The sequence below is a fragment of the Pararge aegeria genome, chromosome 24 (assembly GCF_905163445.1).
Source record: "Pararge aegeria chromosome 24, ilParAegt1.1, whole genome shotgun sequence".
NCBI lineage: Eukaryota > Metazoa > Arthropoda > Insecta > Lepidoptera > Nymphalidae > Pararge > Pararge aegeria.
Genome location: NC_053203.1, coordinates 5,169,125 through 5,185,716, shown reverse-complemented (window position 1 = coordinate 5,185,716; position 16,592 = coordinate 5,169,125). Strand labels below are relative to the sequence as shown.

At 34.7% G+C, this 16,592-nt stretch overlaps 1 protein-coding gene across 2 annotated transcripts in view; it reads right to left on the bottom strand.

Moving 5' to 3' along the window:
- Window positions 1-6,466: 6,466 nt before the first annotated feature.
- The window catches only part of LOC120634484 (endothelin-converting enzyme homolog), a 91,082-nt gene continuing 80,956 nt past the window's right edge, over window positions 6,467-16,592 (bottom strand). For both annotated transcript variants that reach the window (XM_039905121.1, XM_039905120.1), the window contains 11 exons: window positions 15,937-16,150; window positions 15,079-15,151; window positions 14,437-14,757; window positions 13,582-13,679; window positions 13,055-13,218; window positions 11,797-11,979; window positions 11,344-11,505; window positions 10,751-10,940; window positions 9,880-10,010; window positions 8,923-9,062; window positions 6,467-8,533 (listed from right to left, as the gene is read on the bottom strand). In XM_039905121.1, the coding sequence (XP_039761055.1) occupies window positions 8,357-8,533; window positions 8,923-9,062; window positions 9,880-10,010; window positions 10,751-10,940; window positions 11,344-11,505; window positions 11,797-11,979; window positions 13,055-13,218; window positions 13,582-13,679; window positions 14,437-14,757; window positions 15,079-15,151; window positions 15,937-16,150 (1,853 nt within the window). In that variant the 3' untranslated portion in view covers window positions 6,467-8,356. The remainder of the gene's footprint in view (window positions 8,534-8,922; window positions 9,063-9,879; window positions 10,011-10,750; window positions 10,941-11,343; window positions 11,506-11,796; window positions 11,980-13,054; window positions 13,219-13,581; window positions 13,680-14,436; window positions 14,758-15,078; window positions 15,152-15,936; window positions 16,151-16,592) is intronic.

Below are 16,592 nucleotides of genomic sequence, written 5' to 3'. Positions count from 1 at the left end.
AAGGTAACGTTTATAATTCAATTGAAATAATGATTATATATATATATTATTAATATTTTTTCAATTACATTATACCTATATGTAATTGAAAAAATATTATTGATATAAAATATACCGTACGAGAATAACACACATACAAATTATTAGGCGAATAGTCACCGAAGTACCACTGTAAAAAAATCTAGTTTAATGATTAAAATAATCAGAGGAAAAAAATAAGGCCTGCCTTTTTGACGTGACAACGTCTTATAATTCGATGGAGCCGGCTGCACGCACGAAAAAACATGACATATGCGGCGTTACTTCGCTCTGAGGCGTTCCATTCAAGGCTTGAAGTGCAAGCGAGAGCGCGAAACGAGTGACAAAGAGGCACAGTCATCCTCCGCGTTCGACATCTGTCTCTCTCCTACTTGAGTGAGCGATGCGTCCGCGTGGACAGCTTCTAAACAATAATACATTTACATGTTTTCGGCAAGGATGAAGTGCAGTGAAAAGTGAATGTGGTGTCAATTGTTTATAGCAACGATAATATCTATCAAACAAATAAAATTAAAATTTTCTTTTGAAGAATGCAACCATTCCATCAGTATTTTCTTACGACGTTGTCACGTTCAACTATCGCCGACTTTACAGACAACCAATTTTTTATGTAGGGCTACTACTGTGACTACTGGATCGTACCGTAACTCAAACATAGTTGAAGTTGACATAATTAGTTTACTTATTGTTTCGGTAAATGTACGTATTACATTACTTTCTTAAATGGATATGTTTATGTTATTTAAGGTAGCATGTAGTGATAAAATAATAATATCAAAAGATCTAGATTTTTATCAAGCTGTTCAAAATAAAAATTAATTATTGTGTATAAATTAATACATGCTTATGAAACTTATATATTTTAATGACGATTATAAATCTATGAATATATTAATTACTTTACAATATTATGATTCTACTCTAGTAACGTGATAATACTGGTTAAAATATGAAACACTAATTTTAACTTTCATTTACTATCTAGAATTTTATTTATAGCAGATCGTTAAAATAGCTATTTCATACAATTTGATTATAAACAAATAAAAAAAAATACTTTGTGTATTCAAACAAACAAAAATATTATAGGTACGGAATAGCTATACGCACAAATGTAAAAGACAACGGTACAATTCCGGAGTCCTTAACGGCGTTCAAAATTGCGTCAAACGAACGTCAAGCGTGGGTTTGACTAAGTCTTTTTATTGGTCAAATAGAACACGCAAACTTGACGCACGCTGGACAGGGCGGTTTGGCCCTAGCTTCTGACTCTTGGTGTTACATTGATTTTTATCTGTGATCGGTCAGTAGCTTGTAGACGTGCCCTTACTATATGTATAAAGTCAGGCGCGCTTTTCGAGCGCCGTGCGTGACCGAGCTTCCACTGGGCAGTAATGTTTGGTTTGTGTAAACACAACTAGCCACTGTTATTGATATATTTTTTTATTTTACTATCACATGGATAATTATAAAACCAAAGGATATATATAATACAAGCGGACCCCAGCGCCATCTGTCGGGCTGATTTGTGAATCCAAACCATCCAGGGTGCCACCCAAACGCATACCAAAAAATTCATTCAAATCGGTCCAGCTTTTTAGGAGGAGTTCAGTGACATACACACGCACACAAGAAATTTATATATATAAAGATATCTATATTTATTATTCATATATTATATGTCATATAAATAATGCACTGCGTAAGTGACTGTTTGGATTCTGTATACCATAAAAATAATTGATCGTTAACCTTACAAATAATGGATATTATATTAGGAATTCATTTCTCAAAAGTAGTTGCCAACGTCGCTAAGCCTAATGCAGCTGAACATAAGACGTAATATACGTTGTAGTTTCTTATTTTATTACAAAAGTAAGTTATATTAGTTTTAATTTAGATAAAATCGAAAATATTCTATAATACCAAAATGGTGTGAAACTTTAGCTGTGGCATCTTACCTTATAGACAATGACGTGCGGCTAAGCGATTAAGCGGTCCGGTAACACGGGAGCTATTGGAGGCATGGTGTTAATATCGCTGCCATACCTCTAACAGCTTAGCCCGCTACCATCTTATCACTTAGGTACCACAAGGTGAGATTGCAGTCATGCTAACTTGTGGTGTAAAAAATTATGGATATATACGTTACCTTATTTTATAATTATTTACATAGTTTTTTGTAGGCAGGTACATAATAGTTAAACCAAATTCAACGGAAGTGTTGGTAGTAAAAAAAATATGAAAAACTATTACCTGCGTAATACATTTTGGGTTACTGGGTACTTTTGGGGTACTTCTCTATGTATATCTTCTAAATCTTCTATATGTTGTTATGAAAATTGAAGATTATTGTCAATTCCTTACAATTGTATGTATTACGAAGAAATGAGAACTGACTGATCATGTGAAATAATGCATAATAATATAACATTTTATGAGTACTTTTGGATGCACTACATATTGTATGAGCTGTGATAATTTGTAATTATTATTATTTGTCAAATATTTATTTGTTGTCAGAGTTGGAAATACAACATATTCTTATGGGATCCAAGACGAAAGTATAAATGGAGAAAAATTAAATAATTATTCATTCTTATACATATATAATAAGATCCTATAAAAGAAAATATACAATAATCATTTGCTAATATGATAAAACACGTGTTACCGTTCGTATATTAGGTATATATTCGGAGATTCCTTTACATCACATTTCACAGTATATATAAACAAGCAAGACACTATAAGTGGTAACATGTTATATGTATTAACGCTTCAAAAGTGCCAGTGATATAGACCTCTTCATGAATAAAACATTTATGAATATTTAATTTTTGAAACCAAGAACGTAAAGATACCTACAAGTTATATAATAAATAGTTTAAGTATATCATTATGGTACATTGATTTTTAAAAATACGTGCGTTTCGGAAAGCAGAAATGAATCTACGACTAAATTAATAATAATCGAGGCATGAATCTCGAGTGAATAACCAAAATTTAAAATAGCAAAAATGATTTTTGTTCTGATAAAGTATTTGAAAGTTTAACCTGTTCTTTTTCTCGCAAACGTGATGAAAAACATCGCATGAAACGCATAGGTATACATTGATCGTTACACACTTGGTTTCATTGTCACGCTCTCGCTAAGAAAATTCAATTTACGATACTCGTTACAAGTAATATTACTTGAAAGGCAAAATATACTACTATTACAATTAATATTTGGTCCTAGTAAAATTTTAAATTAACGACACAATTAATATGCGATAAACACAGGCATATACATAAACAGTTTAAAGGCATAGGTACATTTTAGTAACAACATTTATTAATAGTTATACAGGGTGGATACTTTATGTGACCGTATACCAACATTTTCTCAATATAAGCGATATCCAAAAACCATTACATAGAACAAACCGTTTTTATCCGGCCCGGATCATCTATTAAATTCTAATTGTAAGCAGAATGTGTGACGTAAAAATTGACAGTTATTTTTTTTATTTATTGTTATTAGGTACACAAAAAAGGTAATAACAAAAAGATCTCAATATAAGTAATAACAAGTTTTGTTCTAAGCTACAACCCAAAGTATGTGTACACATCTTGGAATTAAATTAAACAAAAAGTAAAGATAAAATTAAAGATGAAACAAAAAAGAAACACTTAAAAAATAATATATATAAGTATAATATGCATAAAGATTACTTATGTGGTATTACTTACATATTATGAATGGGGTGTCAAAATATACGTCAAATAGGCATTGCATGCGCAATTAAGATTTCAATATTCTAGATAATCGGGGCTATTTGACTTACTAAAATACCCATATAAGCATATTGACTTCAAAACTTTAACTGATCCAAAGTTTAAAACTACTTTGAACATAAAGCTCACATATACTCCACAACAATATATCATTATTTGTTACTGTTAATTCGACCTGCGAGAAATTCCTTAGAAAATAACCTACAGAATGAAGAAATTATTTATATAAAAATATTTATTCACAAATACAAGACACTAATATATTATGTACTCCACGAAAAAACCGGAAAGATCCAATAAATAAGTACACCTATACACCGAATTAAATATAGTACCCGACCTAGATATATTCAAAAAGGGTAAATACGTTAATAAAGATGGGCTAGATTAATCGAGACAGAAATCATACTTAGCGGCGTTAAAAATTGCGCTGCGAATGACCAATCACAAAGAGCGCGAACGAGCGAATCCTGCGATTGGTCACATGTAGGATGCAAACTTGAAAGCTGAAATCGCAGATTTGACGCGACGGATTGTCCCTCGCTTTACTGAAAGTATAACCACAGTAAACATATTAAAGCAGTATGGAAATTACGAAAAAACGTTCGAAACGGCACACTTACACAGAAGCACCCACCGACGAGGTCCCAAAGCAAGGTTCAGTCAGGGGTACCAGCTTTGGGGCCTCGTCGGTGCGTGTATGTGTGCGAGTGTTTTATACTTTCCGCACTGCTTTAATATATTTACTGTGGTATTATTGTCAAGTATTTATTAACACAAGAACAAGATTAAGAGTGAGAAGTGATTTTATTAGTTGCGGCGCACTTGCCTAGAAGATGCCTATTCACTCTTGATTTTAAGATAAGACGAAAGATGGGAGGGCATTCCAGGCCTTTGCGGTACGAATCAAAAAGGAAGAAACATAACGCTTCATACGTGTTGCTGGTATTTCAACAACATAACGTAATTTAATCGTTAAGACGATAGTAGAAGTCGGGATTCTCTATAAAAATGTTGTCCTCTATTCCCACCCTGGATAATATCTCTTTTTTTTATTAATAAATAAATAGCGAACAAACCTGATGTTACGTGAACACCACATTATGAACACATACACCACCAATGTGTTCATAAATAATCCCATATTAAAATCAAGTGGAAAAACCGCCGGTGGAAGTTGGTTCCAAAATTTGCTTGTTCGCGGGAGAAAAGATCTGCTATAACGGACAGTCTAATAAATCTTCTCTTACAACTGATCTTAAGGGTGCCTTCACATAATTCATCTTTCTTCCACCGATTGGTTATAAAATAGCATTTTTAAAAAACTTGTCTAAGATAATTTTTTGTCTGAATCTGCAGAACTGTAACATGCCTATTCCCTTCTGTTTTAATTGTGGTTTGACAATATTGTATATATTTATTTATTATCACTATCTATCTATATATTTTATTGTAAGTTTATTATATGTTTATATTATATTTGTATATATAGGTATATATGCATAGGTGTGGGCACGTTAATTTTATCCTTTGCCAGGAGATTGTGTCCCTTATATTATTCGTGTCGTGACACTTATTATTTGGATATTATTTGCAACTGTGCGTAAGTAAGCTAACCGTGCAGGTGGTGGAAATGGAATATGTTTCCGCGACGCATAGTACTATTAGATAACGGATAAGGGGGTATCATCGTAAGAGCACCCCCATTATACTGGTTGAAAACACAGAGTACTGATGTATCTACGCTGAGACAAAGTGTCCAACCTTTTAGTAAGTTTGGGATTGTCAACAAGTGAATTGCCCGCTTTTGATTACGGTCAAATGTAAGAAAAAAAACCTGACCATCTAAAATGATTAGTTTACCTTTCTTACCGCAATATTCAAATCTGTAAAAAATAAGGACACGTAGAACTTTCTTAAAATTTGCATGCTACAAATAATAGAATCGTTTTAATTTTGCATGAGAAAACGGGAATACGAAACGTCGATCACGTCATATTTCTCTTTCGCTCTCTTATAGAGGGAGACATGAGTTTGCTCAACGCGACGGCAATAGTTTTTTCAAATCCATATTCATCAAGTCACAGCTTACCTATAACCATCGTCTACAGGCGTGAATATTCGCTTTTACTCATACACTTATAGAAAATCTAGATCGGGCAATAATTAAATATAGCTTAGATATTAGTACAGGACATTTTACCTCATCTTCTATAATGTGATTATTCATCAAAACTTTTATATAATTGAAGTAACTTCAAGTACTTACTTTACAGTACTTTGTAGTTTATAGAATAACTGGGGGTAAGAGATATTTGAATATACATTTGAAATTGAATCAAATAGTAAATTAAGATATTTTCAATAAACACAGGAGATATTTGTCTGCGCTGGCAAAGGACAAAATGTTTATCCCATAGTTTTATCCAATCTCAGAGCAAGGGCCCAAAGGAGGAAATAATATCTAGCTTGTGGACAAGTTGATTTTATGGATACAATTAATATGGAAAAAGAAACTTATGCGAGTGGATATAATCTGGGGAAAACATTTTTGTCTCCTTATGCCAAATATTGAACTAAATAAACACGATGGAAATTGAAAACGGTAAGAAGCGAAAACGCCTTATTATTTGTCTAAAATCCTGGCTATTAAAATTAAAAAAGAATTTTGATGATTGGTAACATTATTATTATAAAATAACTATTAATATAATCAACTACGAGACAAGAAGCTTATTAAAAACTACACTTTTATACACAGTCAACGAATTGTGGCCTTTTATAAACTAATATATAAACCTTCCATATTCCTTCAACCGGATTTAGGATGGAAAGAATTTTTCATCTTTGTCAAGTTCTCTATTAAGTCTGCATCTTTTAAGCGTTTTGTTTTTGCAAACCTAATTTTAAACTCTGTATTTAAATCAGTTTATAGAAATAATATTTATATGTACTTTATTAATTCTATATGCTAAAATTTATCGGTAAAAGCACAGCCCCACCGAGTTATTCTTGAAGTAAATATCATATACCGATTATTAATATATATAGGAAATTTTCAACCTAATGCAGACTACTTATATTTTATAAAAAGGATATATTTTCAGCATTTTTTTTACTAATAATATTCGGTACGTTTGCCACATAAAATGACGCCAGCGTCAGGTTTTTAGATAATTAAGTGGCTCTGTATTTATCTCTGTATATTTCGTCAGTGAAATTCTAACAATGCGTATGTCTAAAAGTCTACTTGACAGGGAAGTAGGTAATAAAACTGTATAAAATATTTGTTAGCAACCATTGGTGTAGTACATATTTGCAAAAAGGATTTAAAATCAAGCAATTGACGAAATAAAAGATATTTTATCAAAATATCTCAAATGAAAGCGCGTTATCTGTCTACATCAAATCGCATTGAAATATTAAAACCCGTTAAAAACTACTAACGCTCTGTTAGAACTTCACTGACGATTTGCAAGTTACCTAAATACCTCTTTCTAAAATAGCTACAATCGAGCGAGTTAGTGAATCAATGAAGTAAAATAGAAAATTACATAATGGCACAAGTATCACCAGTGAACTTGTGTATTTTATAGAATAGTAAGTACTTACTGTCCTGTGAAATACACAAGTTCACTTAGGATACTGTACTGTTCCTACCTTAAAAAAGGGGGTACACGGAAAAGCAAAACCAAGTTCAAAGTTACATTTGCATAAACAAAACGTCACAAATTCAAATTTCTCTACTAAAACAATTAAACCCATAGACCATTTACAAAACCTAAAAAAGGTGTCTGTGGCCATAGAAAATATGATTGTACTTTATTCTGCTCTTACTTAAAAATCTACAATATACCCGTTTTAATAACACTGCTAAGCTCTTGCGTGTTGCTACAATTTTCGTCATATTGAAACATATTTGAAACAAATATTAAAACTACATTTGGCACATTTACGTTTCTAGATACGTTCTCTCGCTAGGTAAAATACCAGGCATTCTAGACCTTAGGGAAGTATTCATTTCTAAAAAGACGTTTTACAGTAACGATACTTATAATATTTGGTGTTATTTTCCTTGTCTGAACACAAATCACGGTTTAAAAGGATTCCTGAAAACCCTGTGTATTATTTGAGATACATGATCAAATGCTTTCCTAAAATCATTTTATTATTACGAACTAAACTAAAATGCAAAATGTTTTGCATTTAATTTTAATCCTTTGTGTTATCATCGAAAATGATTCTTGATCTGACTTTATCTTGAAGAATTAATAATTGAAACTAAATCGGCCTTCGAACCAACTTCCGATTATGCAAATAGCTTTTCAGCATCCATTATGCTAATGCTAATGTTCATCTCCATTACAATGAAATGAAATGGTTTATATTTATTTCCTATTTCGTATCGCTACCAAAGAGAGATTGAAAACAAACATTTATTTCATCTATGTTCCGAATATACAAAATATTTCGCATACCGCACCCATCTTAACCGGCGAAGCATGATTACACCATACATCCATGGTAGTTCTATTTTCTACCATACTTCACATTTCTGCTTAGGATTCATCTTGGATCCCACAGGACAGTGGAATTCTTCGGAAAACTCTCGAAGGTTCGATATTGGTCCGATGACGCGGAACTTTGCTACGGTATGATCGTCTTTTTCAATTTGCATCTTTGTTGATTCTTTGGTCATTGCTGAACACCATACCTTCATTTGAAATGAAGCAAAGTTAATTAAATTTGGTCACCTTAGTTTTAAAATTAATTTAAGACAGTTATCTATGAAAGGGGTGATATTTATCTCGAATTAGAAGATTTATAGTTTACTTTTCTAATACAAACTTTATCTTCTAGGTACTTTGCTTTTATTTCAAGGAGATTTTTAATAGGTTTTGGACGATGAATATCTTACAAATGTACCAATATAGGAATTTAATAATAGCATAGGTTGAAAAAGTAGTTTAATTATTATATTCGCGAATAACAAACATCACTTAAATATACAGTTTCCTTTTTTTGGAGTAACCCAAGGTTGACTGTTCAGACCTAACTAATGTTAAATATATATAAAGCCTACAAAACTTTGCAATTACATACCTGAGCAAAAGATATGAAGAATAGCTGCCGATGATTGTACTTAAGTCCCGGTAGAGTTAGATTTAATTTAGCGTTCTTGCTGTATTCTAAATAAGCGTGGAAAGAGGCCTTGAGACCGCCGTTGTCTGCTATGTTCTCACCTAAAATGATATCAATATATTTTATATAGATATATTGTAGTTTTTAGCTAGACTTTTTAGAAAAACGTTAAAAATTATCTGTGGGTAATGCAAAAGGTATTGGTATAGCCCGAATAAACTTAGAATGTATAATCGAGTGTTAGACAAAAATTATAGTCAAATTTTACGAAATCAAACGAGTATAAATCGTCAAAAACCTCATCCCCTCTTTCAAGGAATAGAACGCCATGTTGTATTGGAATACATTCAGTACTTTTGGAGTGCTGCATGATCAAGATACAGGCAGACAGACAAAAATGATTGGATAGAAGCTCTCCGCGAACAGCAAGAGAATCTGTATGGTGTAATTTATAAATTCTTCAATCCTTATACTCCACACCAAACAGATCGTCGGCAATGTACGCACGTTTTGCTCCGAAACCGGAGCATCTTCAGGTGATGTGTGTTGACTTTACATAACAATTAATCATTGTAAAGTCAACATCTCCTGAAGATGCTCGCGGAGTATAGCAAATTTAGCTTAGCTTTCAAAAGACAAAAATGAAAAAATATATATTTGAAGGGAAAAACATATTGGTCGATTCAATATCTCAGTTGAAACCAAATTTTTCAACCAATGTGGAAAGTTGCCCTCAAATAATGCCCCAACCATTATTTAAAAATTAACATTATAAAAATAAATAAGGCGCGTAACAGGAAAACGTTACAAGATGGCGCGTAACATAAAAAGTTACAAGGCTATATTTCTCCCATACGTCGATAAAGAAGTGTCACTTCAGAAAAAATAACGATTAAAAATTAAACTCAGCTTTCTTACCAAGAGTCTGCTTTCCATTTAAATGCTGTCCCTCCATCATATAGTTAGAGTACTGCTTCTGTATACACTGTGTGCGGTTCTTGAAACGCGCTATGGTTGCGTTGTTCCACCATCGGTTTAGATTGCCGAATCTAAAAATATTTCGCAGATATTATCAAGCTTGTAAAGACCACGTTTATTGTTAGTGAAACATTTTATATTGATATTTATGCTCTCGTGCACAATCATGTGAAAGGGTTAACTAGAATTCTATGACATGTTCAAACAAATTGCTCGAATTTAACTTTTTGTTTATTTTACTTACAATCATAACCCATTACCGGCTTACTGCACGGATCTCCCCACATGAGAAGGTATTGTATGGTGGGCTACAGTATAGGTTTAGGATCGTCGCGCCTTTGAGAACAAGCAAGTTATATTTTAATTGCATAAATTGCATAGAAAAGTTAATGGCGCGTGCTGGGATTCAAACTCAGCCCCCCGAAAGTAATGCCAAAGTCCTAACCACTAGGCTATCACAGCTACACTTGTTACAATATTATTGTTTAATTTCAAAACAATCGATGTATATTCGATCATAATACCTCGACTTAAATAACCTCAGCTTTTACTCACGTGGTCTCCGATAAAATGACTTGTCTTACGCACTTGTAGTACCATCTACTTTTATTAATTTAAAAAGAGTAATTTCGCAAAAAAAAATATCCTTTCAGGAAAGATTTCCGCAGGCGACACTATTGTCTAACCTTCATTTTAATAAATTCATTTGTTTTCGCACACTATTTACCTATCTTTAAATCAAAACTAAGTTCTAGTCTATATAATAAAAGAAAAATTAGATTCTCGATTTTAAGCAATTAAGAGACCTTACCTATCATACTCTCGACCTTGGTCGTCGAAAGCATGGGTCAACTCGTGTCCCATCACAACACCCATGGCACCATAGTTCACGCTCTTAGGATTATCCCCATCATAAAACGGCAGTTGGAGGATACCAGCTGGGAATACAATCTGGTTTTTCGTTGGGGTGTAGTAAGCGTTGACTGTTGATGGTGTCATGCCTAAGGCAATAAAAATATTATTACAAAGAACCTTAATACTAGCGACCTAAAGTTCATAATTGCGCATGCCACCTTAGGTTAGGTATAGTTCCGAGAATTTTTCTCAAATAGTCATATAATTTAATTTTTTTTTTGGACCTTTCATTTTAATTACGGTTTCCAACCGCTACTTCTTCCCTTAATTTTCTTATCAGCTACAGTCCATCCTAAACACCAACAACCTAAATAGTCTGCTCTGAGAGCGAAGCGATGCAACTTACAACTGAAGCAAGTGACCAAGTGTGATCGGTACCTAAAATTTCCGCGCTTCTGATATATTTTCAAACACAATCCTATCGCGCTAAACCTTCTAGAAACATGTTAATAAGATATAATTTAAAACAGAAAATTAAAAACTTCTTACCCCATTTAGTCTTATTAACAGGTTGATCCAACTTCCTTAGATCATGCTTTAGGCTGAAAACGTTGAATGCGATATTGTTCTCGAAGTATTCATTCGGCTTTACCTCCAGTTCCTCGTATTGCTTATCTAACTCATCTCTATGCAGGATGTAGTCGGGAAAACCTGAAAACAAAAAAATATTAAACGCGGTTATTGGTTTCGACCTCCCTTTTGTCAAAATTCGACCTCCCTTTTAGGGGGCCGAGTTGGATCCCCGGAGCGCACTACCAAACATCGTGAGGAAACCTACATGCCTGAGAGTTCTCCATAATGTTCTCAGCTGCGTGTGAAGTCTACCAATCCGCACTGGGCCAGCGTTGTGGACTATGGCCAAAACCCTTCTAATTCTGAAGGAAACCCGTCTCCTGTAGTGGGCCGGTAATGATGAATTAAAGTAAATGAACTTTCTCTTACCTATCATATCAGTAATTGCATCAGCTTTTATTTCCGCCGCTTCCCTCGTCTCTGCGTCCATCCATTCCAAATTCTTCAAATGTTTCTTGAAAGCCGATCTTATATTGTCGATCATGATTTCACCTTGGGTCTTGGCTTCACCATGGAATACCTCTCGCACAAACATAGCTCCAACTGCAAACCCTGGAATAGCATAACATTTTATTACAAAACATCTTTAGCGATTTTTGATACGTGATATCTTATGGGTTGGCGTCACCAATGACCTCGACATGCTCGACGTATTGCGCAAGACGCGTAAATAGTTGCGATGATAGCCTAGTGCAGGTCTTCCCAACCAAAGCGCCGCTAATTGCAGAGGTGGACTGCGACTTCCTGAGGCGCCCCTTCCGCATTTAAAAAAAAAAATCAAGATTATAATTTTTTGATAGTCTTTGTGCAGCGCTGTCACAGCTTGATCCACAAATGTGTGGAGATTACCAATTCTATTATAAGGGTATTTCTTTTAATTCTTTGTTAAAATTTAGTCTTTATTATGGTCTTATTTATTTATATCCTTAGTATACTAACAGCTAGCCAAAACGTATACTAAGTCAGTTACAGATGTACATTACAAAAATATTAGTTACTCTGTCTGAATATAATTTAGGAACTTAGATAAACTTATATTAAATATGTCAATTTGTTGGTGCTGAGCAATCACATTATTAAGAAACGAGAGCGCGCGAAATATTGGAGCATTTCGAGCATAATGTGTGCGTAACGAATCGAGCGAAAATAGTGGTATAGTTAGTTCCCCTGCAAGTTCGTACCGTTTTACCAGCCACTCGCACAGCTAACGAGCATTTGCTAAGTGCATCTGGATTGTCACCCTTATTAGTTTTATAATCAGGATGTTTTATCTTTTACGCCTATCTACCTAACCAACAAGTACTTATCTTGGAAACAGCGCGTGCACCTTGACGAATTTCTTAAGTAGTAAGTGTGCCAATGACTTAATTAGGTTGGAAACTCCTGGCCTAGTGGGTTTCGGCTTCCCACTAACTTTTCAAAGTATGTGCGTTTTTAAAGAAAACATCGTGAGGAAACCTGCATGCTTGAGAGTTCTCCATAATGATCATCTGAAGCCGATACTCCGCACTGGGCAAGGTAGAACGGCCTAGACTTTTGACATTGTGGGAGGAAACCCGTGCCCATCATTTGTCTCGTACGGCAGTTGTTCTAAAGGAATGAAGTATTAAAACAGGCTTTTTCTTACCAATAGCATTATTAGTATCAGTGACACAGTATCTCCAAGATTCTTCAGTGCCTTCGGATCCGAACAGCGCTTTTCTCAATATCTTAGTGGCGTCGCGGAAGGATTTTGATAAGTACGTAGATAGAGATCTGGACACTTGCCACATCATGTAGCTTGTGACAGTCCTGAAAAAATTACGTTCTAACTTGTAACACAAACGTACAAAGTTTATCTATTTTACAGTGTGACATGTTTAAGAAAAGTAGTGAATTTCTTATTTTCAGCGGCCCTGCTTGAAAGAACTGTTTCAAACCTTATAAATTTTCTTTTTTCTCTTGGAAAGCTAGTTCCAATGGATATTTCCAAGCTATGTTTTATAAAGATCAAATGACGGATGTAGATGCTCGAGGAACACGATAAATTAAAGAATAAATATTGTACTGTTGATGTTCAATTAGGTAGTTAAACCATGGGTGGATTCAATATCAAGAGAGACATACTTTTGGCAGAACCATGGCGCGAGGCAGTACACCATCGCGTGCTCTCACCTTTGGTCTTCTTCTGTTTTACTGTATCGCCTTAGGACTTTGGTCAGATTCTTGAAATATTCAGGAGCGTATACAACTATTGTTTCATTGTCGGAAATCTGTAAAACAATATGTCACGATTAATTCTCGTGATAAGCGATGACAGCCTAGTAGTTAGGACTTTCGGAGGCCAAGTCCGAATCCCAGCACGCATCGCTAAGTTATGTGCGTTTTAAACAATCAAAATTCCACTTGCTTTAACGTGAAAGGAAAACATCGTGAGTAACCCTGCATGCTTTAGAGTTCTCCATAATGTGCTTAAATGCCTGTGGAGTCCACCAATCTGCACTGGGCCAGCGTGGTGGACTACGGCATAAGCCCTTCTCATTTTGGGAGGAGACCCTTGTAATGGGCTGGTCATCAGTGGCCTCTCTTGATTGTGTTATGTATGCCTTGTATTTCCCATAACCACCACGCTGGGCAAACAAGTTATGTATTCCTGTTCTTGCTTTTTAGTGTATTATAACATTCGGCTATTCACACTAAAGTGTGACAGCCCAAAACAGTCTACTGCTGGACTAAAGGTCTCTTCCGACAGGGGGGTTGCCAATAACCAGCGCGCTGGCCAAACGAGTTGGTGATCGCAGTAGACGGTGGTAGAAGCACAGAGGACGTTGCTACCTGTTCTATTTTATAGTCCCTTAGTCACATTGTAAGACTGCCGCGGAAAGAGACAGCTGTATTCTGAACTGTCCTTATTTACTATAACTTGTCCACAGCGGATTTTTTTGGTTGAAATCTTACATTATTTATTGACTAGTAAGCGATAGCACTGGTATATTACCTCTAGGAATACAAAAATGTAGAAACTGTTACCTTTCGATTCACAAGTTTAAATGCATCATTGAAGAAGACGGACCAATTGAGAAACGGCGCTACCTTCTGCCACTGTTGAATTGTGTAAGGATTGTACAATCCTTCTTCATCCCTTCTATCTTCCGAAGGTATAGTTATATTTGCAAGATCGGTTTCAAATTTGATCACTTTGCTCATTTGTTCTCGCGCTTCAGTTTTGTTTGCTCCAAGCAGCACACATATTCTGGTCATATAGTCCAAATATGCGTCTAGGACTTTCTTGTGCGCTGTTTTGTTTAAATAGTTGTCGCGAGTTGGTAGATTAAGACCTCCTTGGTCAAGCTGTAAAGTTTTCAATTTGACTAGTTTAATAACGCCATCTTATATACTCTTTTTTAGAGGTACTTGATTTCTTAAACGGTATATATGGATTATAAATCGTTTAAATTATTCGATTTGTTGATTCGAGCTATTTTCGAGCTATTATTATTGGTGTATTGATGATTGAGTTACCTACGCCTTTTCTGAGCATGGTTTTCACTACCAGTCTGGATAATTTGAACTATCTTAGAACTCTAGTGGGCTAGACTAAGTTAGAACTAAAACTGGTGCACTTAATATATTTCAGGGAAGAAAATTTTAGACAACATAAAGTTAACTCACAACAATGACGTGTTTAGAAGAATTTCTATCATCCTCTGTAACAGCCCAATTGAAAAGACCACCCAAATTATACCTGTAATTTAAAATTTAGCATTTCGTATACTTTTTCAAATTAAGCATTTATCTTTTCAAACACTACCAATTAAAATTCATTTCCCTATTTTATGAAAGATTAAAGTATAGCCTTCCAGCCATCGAGGAGTCGTTTACCAATATTTAACTCTTTATCGTCAAAATAAAATGGAGCTTATAACACTCGTTTCAGAGTAGCAAATTCTGTAACCCTAATTTTTGTTTTACAATCGTTCTGTCAAAATTTGAGCTTTAATCCTATTCATATAAGATGCATTATTCTACGATGTTAAAGTATTTCCATACTTGTAAACGATTCCTCGATTAAAAGAAAGCAAATCTTGAAAGCAAGGCTACTAGATGCTTCCAGGTACTGCCAGTACATGCATAAACTAAACTAAATTTACAGTTGGAAAGTTAACGTTTGGCTTTTCAGTAGTAAAGTTTCGTAATCGGTAGTAGAACACATAACACTATGAAACCTAACATTAATGCTTCTACAATTTCTGTTCTACACAAATCTCTAGACTAAACTAAATTTACAGGTTAAAAAATAGTGCTATTCTATTCTACGTAGAACATAGTAAAAAAAGAGTGCACTACTTATAAATGTGTCATTTCAGTTAAGCTTATGGGGCGCAAATAAGAAATATGTAGCAATGTATATGATAGCAATATTTTTTGCCTTTTGGAGTAGATACTGGGACGATGCGTCGCCACGGCATGTATCGCCACGCCAACAATCAGGTTTACCCTCGCCTTTAGATATTACACATAACAACTTACGTATTTTGTACGTCTTGCAGCAACTTCTGTAGGTCCCATTTATGCTGCTTCACCATAGTACTGGGCAGTATGTGCCAGCCTCCAAGCTTCTTTATGATGCTGGTCAGAGGTTTCTCTCCCAATTTCTCTATAGTCTCGTTTGTATCTATACAGGCATCGTAGTACACCCGAGCTTTGCCTTCTGCGTCTGAAGAGCTGGTTATGTTCACCTTTTCTGTAATTGAATGAACAAATAATTACCAATACTTCTTGTGTTATGGGTACTAAGATGACTGATGAATATTTTTTTTAAGAATAATATACATAAATACTTATTATATACAGATAAACACCCAGACACTGAAAGACTTTCATGTTCATCACACAAACATTTTCCAGTTGTGGGAATCGAACCCACGGCCTTGGGCTCAGAAAGCAGGATCGCTACAAACTGCGCCAATCGGCCGTCAATGCCGGTAGTATAGCAAGCGAGTGATAAAAACCGGGACAAACGGCTTAACATTCTCCCTGTGGCACGGGGGTTATCACAGCCAATTTAATAAATAGCGCTGCTGTTTTTTTTTTAGAACAGCGAAAACATAATAGATATTTTCGGGTCGACCAGTGATTCGAACTTAGGACCTCGTGCTCCGTAATGGAACATGGTAACCACAAGA